At 44.0% G+C, this 19,662-nt stretch overlaps 1 protein-coding gene across 6 annotated transcripts in view; it reads left to right on the top strand.

Moving 5' to 3' along the window:
- The window catches only part of COPZ1 (COPI coat complex subunit zeta 1), a 682,287-nt gene that overhangs the window by 472,147 nt on the left and 190,478 nt on the right, over positions 1-19,662 (top strand). For all 6 annotated transcript variants that reach the window (XM_044083950.1, XM_044083951.1, XM_044083949.1 and 3 more), the window contains one exon: positions 19,207-19,258. In XM_044083950.1, the coding sequence (XP_043939885.1) occupies positions 19,207-19,258 (52 nt within the window). The remainder of the gene's footprint in view (positions 1-19,206; positions 19,259-19,662) is intronic.

The following is a 19,662-nucleotide window of genomic DNA, read 5'->3' as shown; positions in this document are numbered from 1 at the left end:
ACTCCTTGTGAGACTCGCACTCACCTTCCCACTCATCTCGAATTAAATCTAGAGGTCCCCTCACCCTATTTCCCATACAGCAACCCAAAGGGTGAAAAACCTGTGAATTCCTGGGAAACTTCTCTGTAAACAAACAGATGGGGACAATATTTGTCACTCCTTAAACTGATCTGCAAATGCCCATAGCATGGACTTGATTGCAGAGTTTAACCTGTCAACAAGACCATTAGTCTGGGGATGGTAGTGGGTGGTCTTCATGTGCTTGACCCCACAGGACTTCCACAAACAAGCCAGCAGGTCTGATATGAAACTGGCACCTCTGTCAGTATTTCTTTTGGGAAACCTACCCTGCTGAAAATCTCTTAAAGCATTTGCCACCTTCTCTGCCTCAATGAAGGACAAAGCCACTGCCTCAGGGTATCGTGTAGCATAATCTACTACCACTAGGATATACTTTTTCCCTGTGGAACTTGGGGTACTCAGAGGACCCACAATATCCAAAGCTACCCCCTGAAATGGCTCCTCAATCACAGGCAACGGCATCAAAGGAGCTCTCACTCTGTCTCCTGCCTTGCCTACCTTTTGGCACTGCTCACAGGTCCTGCAGTACCTCGTTACATCTCTGGAAATTTCACGCCAATATAAGTTCTGCATAATACGCCTCTTTGTACGTTTTATGCCCATATGACCTACAAAGGGAATTTCATGGGCTGTGGCTAGAAGCACCAGACTGTAGGCTCTAGGCAGTAGCAACTGCTGTACTCTCTTACCTTCTAGCCCTCCCTCAGGGGTCCACTCTCTGTATAGTAACCCTTTGTCCCAGTATACAAATTCCCCGTTTCCTTGAGAATCAGGTGCCTCCCTAGCTTACCTGCCTCAGGCCTTGCAAAGTAGGGTCTGAGAGCTGAGCCTGTCTCAGCTCTCTCCTTGTAACCCTTCCCAGCTCCCTTTCCACAGGAAGTCTGGCATTCTCTGACAGTGGTGCCTCACTGTCAGCCTGGGTACTACTATTCACCTCTACCTTTGCAGGTCACTCTGTCCAAGGGGCCATCAGTACCTACAAGCAGCTGTGGCTCACATTCAGTTTCGCAGAGTAGCTCCCTCCCTGAAGTAACCACATCACCAGTCTTGGCTGCAGGTATGCAGTCTGTCTAGGTCTCACCAGGTTTACCAGACCCACATGATCGTCTCCTAGCCTGACTGCATGTAACTGCATAAGCACATGGTACTGCCTCATCCAAATCCTTCCCTATCAGGACATCTGCAGGATGGTAGTTCGGTACCCCTGTTGTCTCAAGATAACCTACTATTGGCATTTTGTCTTTCCCACTTACTTGGCTCCCTCACCTTTGGTTCCCCACCTTGCCTGCGTGGACACCAGTATGCTACATGGCCCCACTGGTTGCATTCAAAACATTTAACCCTAGCTCCTGGTACCCCTGTTGTCTCAAGACAACCTAGTATTGGCATTTTGTCTTTCCCACTTACTTGGCTCCCTCACCTTTGGTTCCCCATCTTGCCTGCGTGGACACCAGTATGCTACATGGCCCCACTGGTTGCATTCAAAACATTTTAACCCTAGCTCCTGGATATGTACCTGGACTATTGGCTTTCCCTGCTACTGGCAAATTCTGTTATGGCAGTCTGTGCTGCCCACGATGGGTTTCTTTAGACCCACGAGCAGTACTGGGGGTCCCCTTCCTGTGCAGGGCTGCCCTGCTTGCCAGGTATAGGTCTCCCTTCTTCCCCAACTCATCTGAAGTAGCACATTGTCCATCAACTAACCAGATCCTCATGTCTGCAGGCAAAGTGCTAAGGGCTTGTTCCCTCACCAAAAGGTCTGCCAGGCCTTCAAAAGTGGTGACTTGACATCCACTCACCCACCTATGTAAATAAGTGCTCAATTCAGCAACATATTCTCACACAGTTTCATCTGCCTAGCATCTATGCTCTTGAAACTTTTTCCTATACTTTTCAGATGTTAGCTGACATGCATCTGGAGCATTTCTCCCCGGGCCTCCACTGAAAACAGGCTCTGTGGAACCTAGTCGGACTTTCCCGGTCAACAAATGATAAATAAAATAAATAAATAAATAAAATAGCTTAAACAGTTCTGAAAGACTATTTTTTTACAGCAGTATAATCAAAACGTGCAACGACAGACATTTTGGACAGAACAGTTACAGATTTACCATGAAGTAAGGGGGTCAGGAACCGTACCCACAGTTGGTCAACTTCATACTGTTTACATACCCTCTCAAACATATGAGTGAAACTATCAAAATTATCCTCCTCTTTAAATTGTGGAAGAAATTTACTGACCTTTTGTGCTTCTGGGGTCCATTTACTCCCTTCCCCATTACCTCCGTGACTCTGGCGAAGAGTCAGCATCTCCTTCTCGTGCTGCCTCTGCCTCTCTTGTTCCTTAACTTGCCGATGTAACAGATTCTCATTCTCCTCAGCCTGCAAACATCAGTCTCTCATTTGCTTCTAATTCCACACGCCTGGCCTCCAACTCAAGTCTCTTTATCTCCAGCTGGATTTTTAAGTCCACATTCTCCGAGGGAATTATGTCGCCACTGCCTGTCTGATTCTCCTCCTGGTTGCATTTTTCTGATGTAGCTGTAACCAACGCTGCAATCAGGTCTGCCTTGGTCATGTTTCCATGCAGCAGTCCCCTAGCCTGGCACATCTCTGCCAGGTGGCTCCTTGTCAGCTTTCCATACTCCTCTGCTGACGTGCTATCTGCTCACCCTGACTAAGCTAAAACAAAGAAGTAACACAATTGTGATCTGAACTTTAGAGTACAAAACACCTTCAAAGCTCACTGTACACAAGCTACAGGATTCACTCTACCCACACCACTACAAGCCAATTAGTATTTGCCAGCTAATTAATATGTGACGTAGATATCCCACTTTTGCCAAACACACCATCCAATTTGTAATGCTTGGTTAAGGTATCTCCAGATCTCGTTTTGCTAGAGACATTCTTCATGGCTTTCTAGAGAGCTCTTCTGGTCCTTCCTTTTCCCAGGCTTCCTGCTAAGCTTTGGCTACTCTCTCTTGTGTAAAGAATACTGCAACATTAAAATAGAAGAACATAGAATAGTTGCACAAAATCTTACCATAACCACAGATTTCCTTTTCTTCTATGTCGCAGTATTCTGTCCCTGTCTCAAGTCCCCCACCCCCCACCCCGTTAGACTGACATTCCTCTTGGGGCATTCAGTTCTGAGGATTGTATGTGTGGACGTTGATTTTATTACCAACATATTCCTAGGCCATTTGTGCGACATCTTGTGTACTAGCAGTACTTAAAAGCTCTTGTATACTGTCCAGATGTCTGGTTGCCCTTGGAGGAGGATTCCTCTTGTAAAGAATGCTGCAACATAGAAGAGATGGACATCTATGGTTATGGTAAGATTTTACACTACTATTCTTTCCAACACTAGTAGGAGCAACAGGGCTAATAATAATGAATTTTCAACTGTACTTAAAATGCTTCCAGTACATGTAACCCCATATAAACTGTAGGAGGAGGCAATTCTGGGTAAATTGCTGGTGCTGATAACAGCACACTATGCAAACATCGATACTAATTCCTTGAAATCTAGCCATCAGGAGTGGTCCATTCCCAGTCATGGTATCTCCACAAATGCAACAGCTGATGCTTCCTCTGTGTCACCCAGGCAGCAAACCAGAGCTGCTTCCTTCCACCAGGATGGCGGAGCTGGCAGCAGCTTGTCATTCTGATTATTCATGTTCCATTGCCTCCTGCACTAATGCTACTAATCAAACGTGGATTATTTGGTTCACAGTCAGGGCTTTAAACCTTTTGCCACAGGGTAGGCCATTGGCCTGTACATTTTAGATAAGATCATTGTTAGAGTGTACACATTTTCTTTATGGTGTCATGGAATTGTCATAATTATAATCATGAGCAAAAGGTTCCACAATTCAGAAAACAACCAAGTCTCAGATTCCACACCCTAATAACGCTGTACCTCAAAACTATTACTAATATAGCAGCCCAGTTAGTACTAGGTGGTGATATTCACCCCAACCCTGGCCCAGCAGCCACCTCAGATAACACTTGCAACCCCAACCCACCATTTAAGCATAAACCCACTCACTTACTAATACTCTGTCTGAATATTGGCAGTGTTATGAACAAAATAGAACTGCATTCTACCATCTCTTTATATAACCCTGAGATAATACTCATTACAGAAACATGGCTTAAGCCTCATATCAAAGAACTCCATAACCTCACCCAGATATAACATTCTTATGGCAGGCAGAATGCACAAGAGAGGCAGAGGTATTACCGTACTTTACAAAACTAACTTAAAACTCCAGCTCCTACAAAAAGAACATCCTAACTTCAATAATGCAGAAACCTTATTTGCTAAACTCCTGTTAAACCAGCACAAGCAACTAAACTTACTCTGTATCTATATACTCCCAGGTGACAACCTGCCTACCCTAGAAGTCGGTACTACACTGGACTTCCCACTCCCTCCCCCAAGAAGCATTAATACTAAGTGATGTAAATATCGACTGAAATTCTGTCCACACTCCAACACCCACCAACCAAATTAACCTATATATTTTCACCAAACTAATGGTCACCCACACGCATCGATAAATCCACAAAAAGGGAATCCATACAAGACTGGATTCTCTCCAGTACTGCCCATCAGTGTGGTACACTACCCAACTGTCTTGGTGACCACAGTTCCACCTTCATCCTTAGACACAAACTCAAATCTACCAGTTTCCCCCTCTCTACTAAAAACACGTTCCCATAAAAACTTCCACACAGATCATTTCTTAAAAGCCTTAAGACACTACGACTGGTCTCCCATCAAAATCTTCCCTCTAGACAAAGCAGTCAAATACTTTAACACGACATTTCTAAACATCCTCAACCATCTAGTCCCCAATCAGAACCATTAGGATTCGTAGTAACCCCACCCCCTGGCTTCTGAAAAACCACATGTCCCCTACTTAAGGACAGGGATAAAGCTTTGAAAAACTGGCGCCAATACAGAATACCCACAACTAGACAAGCCTTTCTCGACCTTAGAAACAAGGCAAAAAAAAAATTAAGTTTAACAAACAGAAAAACAAACACAGTAATAACCCACAAATTCTGGGCAGCAGTGAGCAACAATCGTACAGCCCGGAAAAAACACCACACCCCCACCAAACCTAGACCAGTTTCAGTAACTACTTTACCTCCTCTATTCTTAAACTCATAAACGACACAGGTCCCACCAACCCCACACAACTCCCCAAAGTCCAATCAAACACTACCCACTTTTCAGTCAAACCAGTACTAGTTTCAACCATTCAAAAACTCAACTCCAAACCTACCAGCCTCACCGCAGACGATCTCCCTGCCAGATATCTTCATCTAGCATCCAGGGCCATAGGTTTACCCCATTTCTTTACTAGTAAATAGATCCCTCACTGAACACACCGTTCCATCTTTGTAGAAAAACTCATTTATCATTCCCCTATACAAAGGCATTTCCTCTTCTGACCTCCACCTACTGACCCATTGCAATCCTGTCTCCCCTGTCTAAGATTCTAGAAAGGTGTATCCATCACTAACTCCTTGCCTACCTCCTCTCCAACAACCTACTGTCCAAAACTCAGCATGGCTTCCACCCATCCCATAGCCTGTCCTGATTAACTTCAACACTATAAACTCGCACAGAACTCACACAGAAGCCAAGGAAAACTAGTCTCTGCTACCTTTCTTGACTTATCAAAAGCATTTGATGTAGTCTCCCACAATAAATTCTTAACTTGCCTCTCTGAACATCGAGAGCCCCACCCTGCTCTGGTTCAGCAGTTACCTAAGCAACCGTCTCTAGTCTCTAGTCTGTCAAATGGCTTAACTCCCTATCCCCCCACTCCGTCACCCTTTAGGTACCTCAAGGGTCAATTCTCGGCCCCCCTCCTTTTTAATGTCTTTATGAACCAACTTCACACAACAGGCACAAAAGCTGAAATATTCCAATACGCTGATGGCACAACCTTTATCTGCTCGTCACAAAATGTACAACTCCAACAAAAAATGCAAGAATTCTTCACAGAGATAGAACATTGGCTAAATAAATTCCAATTGATATTAAACCCGAAAAAACACAATTTATGCTTTTCCTCCCACCAAGGACCAATGACCTCACCTTCTCCATTCTCTCAACCACCAAAGCCCTAATCTCCCCAGTCCCAGATGCCAAACTACTAGGACTTACGATCGACCAGCAACTAAAATACAGCAAACACATTTCTCTAACCATCTCCAAAATCCACAAAAAGCTAGGGACCCTCTACCACAGCAAAAGGTACCTAACCTCTGAAGCTTGAATCACCATAGCCAGACTCATCTCTTATCAACATTACTTTATGCATCCCCAGTGCTAACAACCCTCAATAAAACTGACCTGAAAAAACTTTTCATATGTTACAACAAAATCTCCAGGTTAAATAATGTCACCAAACTTGCCAACCAGCAAAATAACGTAAATAACACAAGATAAAAAAGTCATCACAAACCATGTATAAAAGAGAATCACTGTTTAATAACCTTAAATTCAAATGACTGAGTGCTTGTGCCTTCTCATACACCTGGCTTCATCAGAGTCATTTGAAAGAACTATTCAGCAACATATAAATACCCTATCAAGCACATTTAAGCAACCAATCACATCCTGCTATACATAAGATTTAAAAATTCTATTTACATATTTAAATATTTAAAGGAAATTCACTTTAATATAAAAACATCAACAGGGGCAAGAAAACATGGACAAAAAACGCCAATCTTCTTATTTTGCTTCCTCCATCGGAATTAAATGTTTGTTGCACTCAAAATTTATATGTTGTTCAAACAACTATTAACCTTAAATTTTACTAGCTCTTTGTTTTAGTATAGGTGCCAAAGAAATACTGTCATTATGCCCTGGTAAAACAGTGGCATTCAACATAAGTTGCCATCTAATCTCCCTAACCTCTACTTCCAATTTATCGTCCCCTCCCCTTTCATTGGCTACCACCTTATCCATCAAAAAAGATGAATGAGTTTGATAGTTATTGTATGATGCATGGGACGTCTGACGTGGCTAGCAGAACGTGAGCCATAAAAGTGACGTCTGCACGCACCAGCCCTCCAGAACATCTCAGCTGCCAGTTGAACGTCAGGTGTTCCTGCCAGCCTGGCCATCTGATCTCGAAGCCGTCAGAGAAGTGCCCTGTTGGGGAACCTTTTCAGTCATTTTTCTTTATTCTAATGCTTGTTCGTGTCGTCCAGAAAGGGCAAGTATAAGTGCTGCAGTCAGATACCCCACAAGGACGCCCACGACCAGTGTCTTTTTTTTGTTTTTTTTTTTTTTTGTTTTGTTTTTTTTTTTTTTGTTTTTTTTGTTTAGGTCTGTTGCATGACTACAAGGCCTGCTCAGTTTGCTAGGCATTTGTTCCCAAAACTTTGTGCAGCCATCTGTATGCACTCAATCTTCTGGAAAACCAGCATTTAAAACAATTAGCCTTAGGTATGGAGGGATCTGCTGACATACCTGCCCAACCACCGAAAAAGAAAGCAAAGACTATCAGGACTACCACTACTGCTGTGCCTCTTTCGTCCAACCCTCAGCCAGTGGCTGATGTCTGCCTGGTTAAGGATTTGGGCTCCACCGCCTCTGATACAACGGGTACCTGCACGCAAGCTGCACAATCCTGCATGGAGGGCACATCCGTAGAGGCTTTTCCGAAGCTGGGGGGGGGGGGGGGGGACCAGTGATTTCAGAAGGTCAGTCGGATCTCTCCAGTTCCTTACAGTCGCCAAATTACAAGCCTTCCTCTCTTCAGATGTCTGCCAGGCCTGTTAAAAGGAAGGAAAAAAGAAAACGCATTTAACCTACTCCTGAAAGCATGCCTGACAGGCAGGCTTTCAGCCAAAGCTTGTTTAATACTTTCATGGCCTTACTGCCTACCACTTCTGGAACTTCACCATCCCCCCCCCTCCTATACGGAGTCCAAGGCCTCAAACATCAGACCCCTGTCTGAGGGAAGAGGAAGAATTCTCTGATTTCATCTGAATGATTACTCTCTTGATCCTCTCGGCTACCTTCTCCCTTGGGATACGGCTCCCCAGAAGAAGAATCTGTTGACCCTGACTCTCCAGCTGAGGATTTGAGCTTTGGGGGAAACTATTATCAAAATGAAAGTACATTTTAAGTGGGAATCATCTGAAATGGCTGAGGTTCAAAAAATGTATTATAACCTCATTCAGATGGATTTGCCAACTCCTACTGCTCCTGCAATTCAGCATGCTTTCTTGGATGCCTTCTCTTCAGCATCCTTGAACCCGGACTCAAACCCCTGCTCCACGCAGACCTGATAGATTTTATAAAATCCCGAGACTGCTAGGTTTGTGTCCTCCAGCAGACCCTTCCAACATTTCCTTGAATAAGTAAGAAGACGAACCACTCCACCATGGCTGTGAGATGGTTAAAAAATTTTTATTCAAATTAAAATCCTCGTTTCTAGTGTGAACATAAAGATCTGAAGAAGGCATAGCCGAAAGCGCTTATCTTAAGAAGAATTCTTTGGAGTTTTATTGTTTACTAGTATAATTTTATGTTCACACTAGAAACAAGAATTTTAATTTGAATAAAATAATTTTAACTGACATCTCACAGCTGTGATGGAGTGGTTAATCTTACTAATTGCATATTCTCTTACTTCTCTTCTGGCAGCTACCGGGTACTTTCAGTATTTCCATGGATAAGGTCTTTTAACTGTTGCTTACCACCACCATTCTCCCAGCTGGCAAAGACAAAACCATGGAACATTTAGATAAGAAAATTTACACCTCTGCTACTCTGGCCTTCAGGGCTAATAACTACCAGACAAACATGGCTAAATATGCCTCATCCCTTCTTGAGAAAGTCTCTTAAGGAATTGTCTGATTCACCAGATTTTGCTGCCAAACCTTCACTGTAGTCCCTTGTTGCTCTCAGCTCCCAGGTTTCCAGGCACTCTATACAGTGCAGTTGTTATGCTGCTGATGCCTCAGCCAGGTCAGCAGCATCACCATCTGCTTTGAAAAGTTATTCCTAGCTATGCCTCCAACCTCTACCAGGTGACTTGAGCTAAGCTGGTTGATGCCACTCTGAACAATACAGCTGTGTTTGGTACAAAAGTAGCAGATTTATTTAAGTCACTAAAACAAAAGGGGAAAGAAATGCAGGATTTAAAACACCTGCTGGTCTCTCCTATTCCTAAATTCCAGAGGAATTCTCCAGCAAAAACACAATTTATTAGAAAGCACTCTTGTCTAGCTGCCTCCCACAAGGCCCAGAAAAATAACCAGGAAGCTACCCACTCATACAAGAGCTTCTTCCTCCTCTAGCCAGAGGCCACCCTTTCGAGACAGGGCAGGTAGTGTCTGACTACCTGCCAACCTTAAAACCCCCACCCTCTCCTTCTCTTGGTGCTTATTTCTCACTGCTTCAAGTGTGGACATCATCATCTCAGACAAATGGGTTATTTGAATAGTACAAAATGGGTATTTTTTGACCTGGCTTATGCCCCCAAAGAGAAGGGGTATCCCACACCCTCCAAAACGGCAGCTCCACTTGTTGCAGCCAGTGGTAGAAACCCTGATGGCTCAAGGCACCATCGTAACAGTACCAATGGCTGCAAAAGGAAGCAGGATTTTCCTACTCTCAAGAAAAGACAGTCATCGGAGTCCATATGTTCTTCGTGTTTCACTGTTGCAGTCATTACATTTGGGTAATCTGCTGGCAGGTTGCCCTCAGTCGGCCTGAATTCCAAAGTCTTGGGTCCTGCGTCGGTTGCTGTCTCCTCTTCCATGACGTCAGGTCGTCAGGCGTATAAAACAAGCAGCCGACGCCATTTTCTTTAGTCTTTCTTGCCGCGCGGTGCCTGAAGCAGAAGCAGTTCACAAGTGCTGGTCGTCCAACTCCTGAAATTTTCGAGTTTCAGAACCGAAGTCTTCACTAAAGCCAAGTACCCCGTTGGGGAAACTTTTTTCTTGCTCCATACCGATGTCAGAAAAAGTTAATTGTATTACTTGTGGGAAGCAAATACCTCATAAGGATTTCCATTTATACTGTATTCCTTGCCTAGGCCATGATCACAACGTGCCTGGCTGTCGGTTTTGTGCTAGATTTAACCAACACACTATTAAGCGTCTGTATATTTTTTCCTCAAAATATTTTGGAAACCGATTTAACTACCCTGAAATGTCGTCTGATAGCAATCGGACTACCTGAGTACACAACGCAAAAAAAAGTACAGACAGACCGTCGAGGTCCAAAACTGATGAAGCTTCTCCTAAGCCAGTCGCCGGTACTCAGTGAGGCGATTTCGCAGCCCCTGATGCCCGCTACGTTCGAATCGCAGGCCCCTACTGAGACCCATGCTGAGTCTGGCACGCCGCGAGATACTCAGTATTGTACCCACGGATGTCTCTCCCTTGGATGGGTCCGGAGCCGCTGAGCAGACACCAGCTTCTGAGGGTGTATTCAGGCCTCAACATTTTTATATAAAACTGACGACAGCAGCAAAACCAAAGACAAAAGCAACTTCTAAAGCTAAAAAAAGACGCATGAGCCATGTGCACAGGCCTCTATGCCTAAACAGATGATCAAAATGGCTGAAGACTTAAATTACCTTGACCAGGGGTTCCCACCCCCTCCTGATAAGAGGCCTAGGCAAGACCCTGATTATGAATCTTCAGATCAGGTTTCTATTTCTTCTGATTCCTCTTCTAATCAGGAATTATCTATTCCTCCCTATGAGGATTCTGATGCAGAGGAATCTATCCCATCTGCATCACCTCCTGAGGATTATTCATCTGGAGAAACCTTGCATACTTTAAGGGAGTATTTTCACTGGGAGAGTCAAGCTTTTTCAGAATCAAAAAAGAGGCTCAGGGATTTCCTTCTCCCTCCGCACAGGCCTTTAGCCATACCACCTGTTTTGGACATTGTGGATGATGTGTTTTCTGAGTCAAGCTTGACTCCTTACCTCCGGCTCCCAGCAAGCCAGACAGATATTACAGGGTCCCAGAATCGCACACATTTTTATTTAGAAACCCAGCTGCTGACCCTGAAACTATTTCACAGGTTCCAAAGGGAGTTAAGGCCTCAACAGCAAAAACTCCTACACCCTCTGACAGACTCAAGGTCACTGGATAGATGGGGAAAGAAGGTTTGTACATCTGCAACCTTGGCAATTAGGGCCCTAAATTGACAGTTTCATATGCTCAAGTATCAACAGCATGTTATGGGATTGCTGAAACAGAAAATAATGTTCTGAATGCGCAGAAAGTAAAGAATTATAGGACTTATTGCATGCAGCTGAACAAGTTGGAAAGCATACTTTGCAATGTGGTTTTGATTCCTTAGAGGCCTCTTGCAGGGCTGCAGTTGCTGGATCTGTGATTAGGAGGCTTGCCTGGCTAAAAGAGAAAAATTTGCCTGATCATGTTAAAGCTAAATTACTGGCTGCACCTTTACAGCATGATACTGTTTGGTATTAAGGCAGAAGAGGTTTTAAAGAAAATGGAAGACAAAGCCAAGTCTATGCAAACTGTAAAAGACTTCTTGCAAGTGCAACCACCAAGATTCAGTAGACACTGGCCTACAAAAAAATTGGTCCTTTCCTGTGTCCAACGGAGCTCAAAGGGCCAAATCCAGATGCCCTAAAGGCTCTAGATACCAGGCACACGATTCTTACAGGTCAAAGCAATGGGGTGCTTCTACCTCCAAATCTGGAGGAGATGAAGCACAACCCTACAGAAAACAGTCCAGATGACTTCCCTCTGCCATCACCAAACACTTACCTTTTGGCAGCACCCTTAGGGGGGAAAGTTAGCACTTTTTGCTCAAAATTGGCAGTTAATAACCCCAGGACAAGTGGGTGCTAAACATAGTATCACAGGGATACAGATTCCATTTCCATACTCTGCCAATGGCAAACGGTTGGCCGGATCTGCCAAAAATTCAATGGGCAGAGGCACAGAAACAGGTTACATCTCTCATGGATATGGGGGCTATTCAGCCAGTACCAGAACAGGAAAAAGGACAAGGCTTTTACTCAACTGTTCTTGGCACCCAGAAAGGACAAGGCCCAGGCCAATACTGGATTTATCAATTTTGAACACCTTCCTGGGCATTCCAAAATTCAAAATACTAACTTTGCAGCAGCTTCTGCCCATGTTGGGCAAGAATGCTTGGCTGGTGACATTAAACCTAAAAGAGGCATACCTGCATGTCCCAATAAGGGAATCATGCAGAAGATACCTCCGTTTCAAGGCTGGCTTAATGCATTACCAATTTTCTGCACTGCCCTTTGGCTTGTCTACTGCGCCCAGGGTCTTTACAAAGTGCCTGGCACCAGTAATTGCTTTTTGCAGACAAAGAAGTATACAAATATATCCTTACTTGGACCGTCTCATTCAAGCAGAGAACAAGGACATTCTTCAGCACCTGGCATTTGTGAAAAGGCTTCTAACATGCCTAGGGTACACAAACAAAAAAAAAAATCACAACTGGTACCCTCTCAAAAGATATTCCTGGGTGCAAGCTTGAATACAACTGCCCAGATGGCTTTCCTCACGCCAGACAAAGGCAACTGACTACTTACTTCAAACTGATGGCAACAAAAACCCAGTTATCTGCAAGACAAATTCTGCAGGCTTTGGGGTTCATGGCATCCTGCATTCTACTGAATCCATATGCAAGACTGCATATAAGGAAACTTCAGTGGTACCTAAAAAGTTTATGGAGTCAATATTGTCACAGTCTGAAAACAATGATTCCTGTCATTCCCTGCCTACAACAGGAGTTCCTATGGTGGGCAAAGGCATGTCACCAAAACATGGGACGGACATTCACTCTGTCCTCTGCCAGCCAAACCTTAACAGATGCATCAGATTATGCATGGGGGGGGGGGGCACTTGGCGGGGAGATGAATTCAGGGCATATGGACCCCAGAACAAATCCATCTGCATGTCAACCAAAAAGAGATGTTAGCTGTTCAAGCCTTCAAGGACTTGCTTCATCCAGGACAACAACTGATAAAGATGGACAACACCACGGTTATGTGGTATATAAACAAGCAGGCGGGCACGCATTCATACCCTCTTTGCAGACTAGCCATGGCACTGTGGGACACAGCTTTGACTTACCAAGTACATCTACAAGCTCAGTTCCTGCCAGGAAAACAAAATACTCTGGCAGACGACTTGAGCAGAAATCTTATGGACCCTCTTGAGTGGAAACTAGATCCACAAGTCTTTGGCATGATAACAAAGAAATGGGGGAGCGCAGACCTAGATCTATTTGCCTCTCCTCAAAATTATCAATTGAAAAGATTCTGCACAAAGACTCCTCACAGACGAGCATGGAAAGTGGATGCCTTTCCTCCTCTGCCTCTTCTTCCCTAGGTCCTACTAAAAGTCAGACGAGAAACCAAAGATGATACTAATTGCCCCGGACTGGCCACGCCAGTACTGGTACCCAATCCTAAGGAACTTGTCTCCATACCCAGCTTGGACCTTCCCTCAAAGACCTCAATTACTGTCCCAGCAAAACAATCTGATCCTAACACTGAACCTGGCAGCATAGCTGATCATGTAGTTACACCAACAACATCTCTCAGTAAAGCTGTGATGGATGTCATTTTGGAAGCCAGAAGGCCTAGTACTAGAAAATCTTATGCTGATAAATGGAAGAGATTCTGTGCTTGGATTCAAGCACAAGGAACTGATGCAACAGAACCAAATATTCCTCAGATATTGCAATACTTGACTGAGATGCTTGACAAAGGCCTATCTTTCTCATCAATAAAAATCCATGCCTCTGCCATTTCAGCTCATTACAATACAGAGCCACCAATCTTTTCTCATCCTTTACTAAAGCAGTATCTTAGTGGAGCCAAAAATTTAAAGCCCCCCCCCAGAAGATCACCAATACCTGCATGGGATGACAATTATGTGTTGGAAAAGCTCACCCTGCCTCCTTTTGAACCAGCTGCTACTGCAGATCTAAAGTTCTTATGGAAAACAGCTCTGCTCCTAGCAATTACTTCAGCAAGAACAGTCTCAGAGCTACAGGCCCTCTTGGCTGTGGAGCCTTTTGTCATATTTTACCCAGACAGGGTGTCTGAGGACCAATCCTTCATTTATGCCTAAGGTGGTTTCCAGTGTGGCTCTTAAACTATTCATCTGCCAACTTTTTATCCGAATCTGCAGAACAAGGGGGAGAGGATTCCGCATTCATTGGACGTACACAGACAGCTAAGATTCTACTTGAGCAGGACTAAAGCTCTAAGAAAAACTGAGCAGTTACTAGTGACATGCTGCAGGATCAGAAGGAAAGGCTATTTCAAAGCAGACTATTTCAAAGTGGGTAAGCCACTGCATTTGTTTCTGCTACTTACACCATGGCAAACCTGTGCCTAAGGGCATTAGGTCTCATTCCACCAGAGCAGCTACATCAGCAGCCTTTCTCAGAGGAGTACCACCCAAAGACATTCTAGAGGCTGCTACTTGGAGTTTTACACTTTTACAAAGCAATATCATTTGCCTCTCTACTCCAAGTCCAGGACAGGCTTTGCCACTGCAGTTCTGCAGGGCCTTATAGCCACTCCTAATGCTATTTAGCTCCAGCCTCCCATCCATAGCTTTGGGATTCTACCCAAATGTAATGACTGCAACAGTGAAACATGAAGAACATAGTACAGTTGTGTACACTTACCATAAATGTAGATGTTTGAGTGTATTCACTGTTGCAGTCCAGGTTACCCACCCGCCATCCCCCTTTTCTTCTGGAGTTTCTCTTTTCTTCACTATCATCTACAACCTATGTGGTGTATTTGCTTGTAGATGAAGGTAGTTTGTATTGTTGCATGTATATATAGTTTACATATATATATATATTTATATATATATATATATATATATATATATATATATATATATATATATATATATATATATATTTTTTTTTTTTGCTACCTTTTGGGGGCACCTGACATCTGGGGCAAGAAATACTAAAGAAAATGGCATCGGCTGCTTGTTTTATACCCCTGACGTCATGGAAGAGGAGACCGCAACTGACGCAGGACCCAAGACTTTGGAATTCAGGCCGACTGAGGGCAACCTGCCAGCAGATTATCCAAATGTAATGACTGCAACAGTGAATACACTCTAACATCTACATTTATGGTAAGTGTACACAACTGTACTTTCTGGACCTCTTCCTTCAGGTTCATACTTTCTGGATTTTGATCTTACCAACTCTTTTTTTTCACTCCTCCTTCCCCAAGGGTTCATGGCCACCCTAGATGTCAAGGATGCTTACCTTCACATCCCCATAAGGCCCAGTTTCATGAAATACCTGAGGTTCTCTTTGGGTCCTTCTCACTTTCAATTCTCTCCTTGCCTTTTGGGCTTTCCACTGCACCCAGAGTATTCACCAAATGTCTGGCCCCTGTTATTGCCTTTTGCAGGATAAAAGGAATCCAGATATTCCCTTACTTGGATGACTTACTTATTCAGGCAGACTGCAAACAGCCCCCCCCCCCAAACACTTAACAAGTTGCCATTGCTCTCTTACATTCTCTGGAATTTCAGATCAGCTTCCCAAAATCTCACCTGGAGCCTTCCCAAGATGTCTTCTTGGGGTGCAGGATTCCTGTAGACATCATGAAAGCCTACCCCCCAAAAGGTGGAAAGTTTAAAACACCTACTTCTGGTCCTCCAGACTACAGAATTGACTGCAAGGCAGTACCTCAGGCTCCTGGGCTACATGGCAGCCACTTTCCCCGTGTTACCATTAGCAAGACTCCATATGAGGAAGTTGCAATGGTACCAAAGGTCAGTCTGGACCCAGCACTCCCACCTTTGGGAGTTCAGGGTTCCCCTCCTGCCCTGCTCAAATTAGCAATCCAATGGTGGTTGTAGCAAGGGAACCTCAATCCAGGTCCCACCCCCCCCCCAAGCACCTCAACCTAAACAGATCATGCACACAGACTTGGGCTGGGGAGCAACATTGGGCCATTTGAAAGAGCAGTGGCTTTGGCCAGGGCCACACAAAAAGAACACATTGATATCCGAGAAATGAGGGTAATACTCCTGGCCCTGCGAGCCTTCCATTCCAATCTACAAGGACAACTAAATAACTTTACAGACAACAGCACAGTGCTGTGGTATCTCAAACAGGGGTGACCAAATCTTTCTTGCTTTGCTGACTAACTCTCCTGGTGTGAGAACTGGCCACCTCCCATGGAGTTACCCTGCAGTCTGTTTACATTCCTTCACAACAGAACTCCCAGGCAGAGTCCCTCAGCAGATCTATAACAAACCACGAATGGATGCTTCACAAGGTTGTCTTCCTGGACCTGGTCCAGCAGTGGGGTACACCTCAAGTAGACCTGTTTGCCTCCTCCGTGAACAGGCAACTTCCTTGCCTCTACACCCGACTCCCACACCCTCAGGTGATTGCAACAGATGCCGTCTCAGTCTCTTGGAAGGGGAGTTTCTCTATGCATTTCTCCCCTTGTACAGAAGATCCTGCTGAAGATCCAGCAGGACAGACCAGAAATGTTGTTGGTGACTCACTATTGGTCAAGACAGCTCCTGCGCTTACAGCTATCAAGGGCAATCACCACACGTTACCCCTCAGAGTGGACCTTCTCACACAGCACAAGGGATCCCAAATACACCCATGGTGGCAGTTGCTGCATCTCACACTGTGGCTGATAGCATTCTGATCCATTTCAGACACCTTTACAATGAGGATATATGCTCACTGTCCTGCAGGAAGCTAGGAAACCAAATACAAGAAAATCTTGCCATTTCAGACACCTTTACAATGAGGATATATGCTCACTGTCCTGCAGGAAGCTAGGAAACCAAATACAAGAAAATCTTGCCTATCAAGGTGGAAGAGATTTTGTATATGGTGTTTGACAGTTGGACCTGCTTACAAGCGAGACCCCTGTAGTACTGTCTTACCTGTGTGAACTACTGGAGACAGTGTTGGCCCTACTCATCCATTAAAGCTCACTTGTCTGCCATTTCGGCATGTCTTCCTCTGCTTCCCCCCTAGCTTTCAGATGGGTCCCACACCTGAGACCCCCCCCCAGGAAACCATCTCCACCCCTATGGGACCTCAGCTATGTTTTGAAAAAGCTTACGCTTCCTCCATTCGAGCCAACGGATAAAGCTTCCCTAAAACACTGTACATGGAAAGCTGTCCTACTCATGGCAGTGACCTCAGCCAGAAGAATGTCAGAGCTGCAAGCCCTCATGGATGTTCCACCTTTTCTGTTATTCCACACTGACAGGGTTGCACTTAAAACTAACCTGTCCTTCATGCCCAAGGTGGTGAATGACCTTTCACTTAAGCCTTCCACCTACCTATTTTCTTTCCTAACCCACATACACAGACAACTCAGATTTTTACCTGCACAAAACCAAGCCCTTCAGACAAGTTGATCAACTGTTTGTTTCCTTCCACCCCAGGGAAGGCAGTAACCAAACAGTTTCAACCTGGATATCACCTTCTACAAGTACCATGGGAAATCTCCGCAAGGTACTGCTAAAGCGCATTCCACCAGGGTAATGGCCCCCTCAGGAGACATCTTCAGGGCTTTGGATACCTCTGCTCTTCTTGAAGCAGCCCCATGGTCCTCAGTGCACATCTTCAGCAAACATTGCAAGTTGGACCATATTTCCAGAGCCAGGGCAAGGTTTGCCAGGGCTGTCATTCATGTATTCCTGGAGACTGCCTCTAGACCACCACTCCCTTCACACTGAGTTTTGGCACTCGCCTGTATGTGATGAGTACTGCAGCATGTGAATAGAAGGACATAGAAAAGTTGTGTAAAGTCTTACTATAACCATAGATGTCCTTCTCTTCCATGTTGCAATATTCCTTCCCACCCTCCTTCCCTTCCTGTTGTGCTGCATTTCCCTTTCTGGATGGCACAGGACTGGCATTTCCCTTGCTAGGACTGGTTCCGACTGGGTCTTACAGTTCTGAAGGCTGGTGCATGCAAACGTCACTTTTATCGCCCACTTTCCACTAGCCACATCAGACGTCCTATGCACCATACGGTGACTGAAAACTTGTGTACTGTCTGGACATTCGGTGAGCAAGAGGAGTAAATCCATATGGGATGAGTATTGCAACATGGAAGAGGACATCTGTGGTTATAGTAAGATTTTACACAACTTTTCTTTCAGGTGATAAGGTTTTATCAGAAATGTTATGTATATCCACTTTGTTTTTCAAGATTGACATTACTATGATGTAGTGTGTGTATGTATGTTCATTTATCTATCCAGGTAAAAGGGTAGGTTTTACTTGCATATCTTGTGTCTTGCGTTTCTGTGGATGACAGACTTTTGTATAGTCGTTAGTATGTAGTAAACTATGTATAGCATGAGGCTCTTCGTGTTCTGAAAGATTTTTCATGTCAACTTCAATAGCAGTACAGTGCTGCATGGGCTTTTACCCAGTTGTTTTGCTATACTGTTAGAGTGATGCTCACTGAAGAAGAAAATACACTTGTAGAAAAGCGTACTTAGCAAGGTAGTAACTTTCCAAGGAGATTTTGTTGCTTCAGTACTACCTTTGGTAATGTAAAGTGAATTGATTTAGTGTTAGCCTTTTTGAAAACCACAAGAGACTGAAGAAAATCAGTTAGTGATGCTGTCTTTAAGAGGGTATGTCATGCACCATCCAAGAATCCATGATTAGTTGATATGACAACTTTCCATAGGGATAGAATGGAGGCAAAAATGAATTAAAAGAAGAGAACCTCGAATGTTGTGATTTGTCATTATAGTAACTTATCTTTGAAGAATTCCTGTGTAGGTAACTATTTGTACCCACAGCTGTATTTCACATGTATTGAAAACTGTATATTTTTCCTATGTTTTTTTTATTAAGGATTGTGCTGTAGTCTTAGCTGAAGAGTTGAGCATGTCTCTTAGAGATGCATTGAATACCACAAGCTTATTTTGCAGCTTGAGGTAATGTGACATAACATTTACTATTTGTTCTGTTTGTGTAGTGAAACCACATGTTGAAGTGAATTGTCTGTCAGAAAGAAAAGACCTGACTTTATTTTTCCTTTTCACTTTTTTTAGTGTTATTTTGGAAAGTGATCCTCAGCAGGTGGTGCACAGAGTAGCACTCCGGGTAAGCTACTTTTTCATTTACTATGTTACTGTGTGCTGCGAGTCTTCTAGTGAATGTAAACATAAGAAAAGGTAACAGTAGACATTTAAGGTACAGTAGCATTCACATCTGTACTGCGCTATTTAAGAAAAAAGTGTTTCTAGTACTAGTTGAGGCCAGTAATGTATGCAGAAACATTGACCTTGAATCAAACACACCAGAATGGTTGAGTGGAAATGTTAAATAACAGTGGTGATTCATAAACACCAAGTGCCCTGATTTTAGAGTAGACCATATTCCTGCTATTTAAACCAGATGAAGTAAGAGCATGCCATGTCCATTAGTAGAGAAGAGAGAGCCTTGATCTTGACATAAGCCACTCCACTTTTGATAAGTGGCTCTGGTACCTGCTAGAACTGGCAGTT

Source organism: Protopterus annectens, chromosome 9.part0, assembly GCF_019279795.1.
Source record: "Protopterus annectens isolate FY-2018-M chromosome 9.part0, PAN1.0, whole genome shotgun sequence".
Lineage (NCBI taxonomy): Eukaryota > Metazoa > Chordata > Ceratodontiformes > Protopteridae > Protopterus > Protopterus annectens.
Note: the sequence above shows the minus strand (reverse complement) of the source record. Positions and strands in the feature narration are given on the sequence as shown.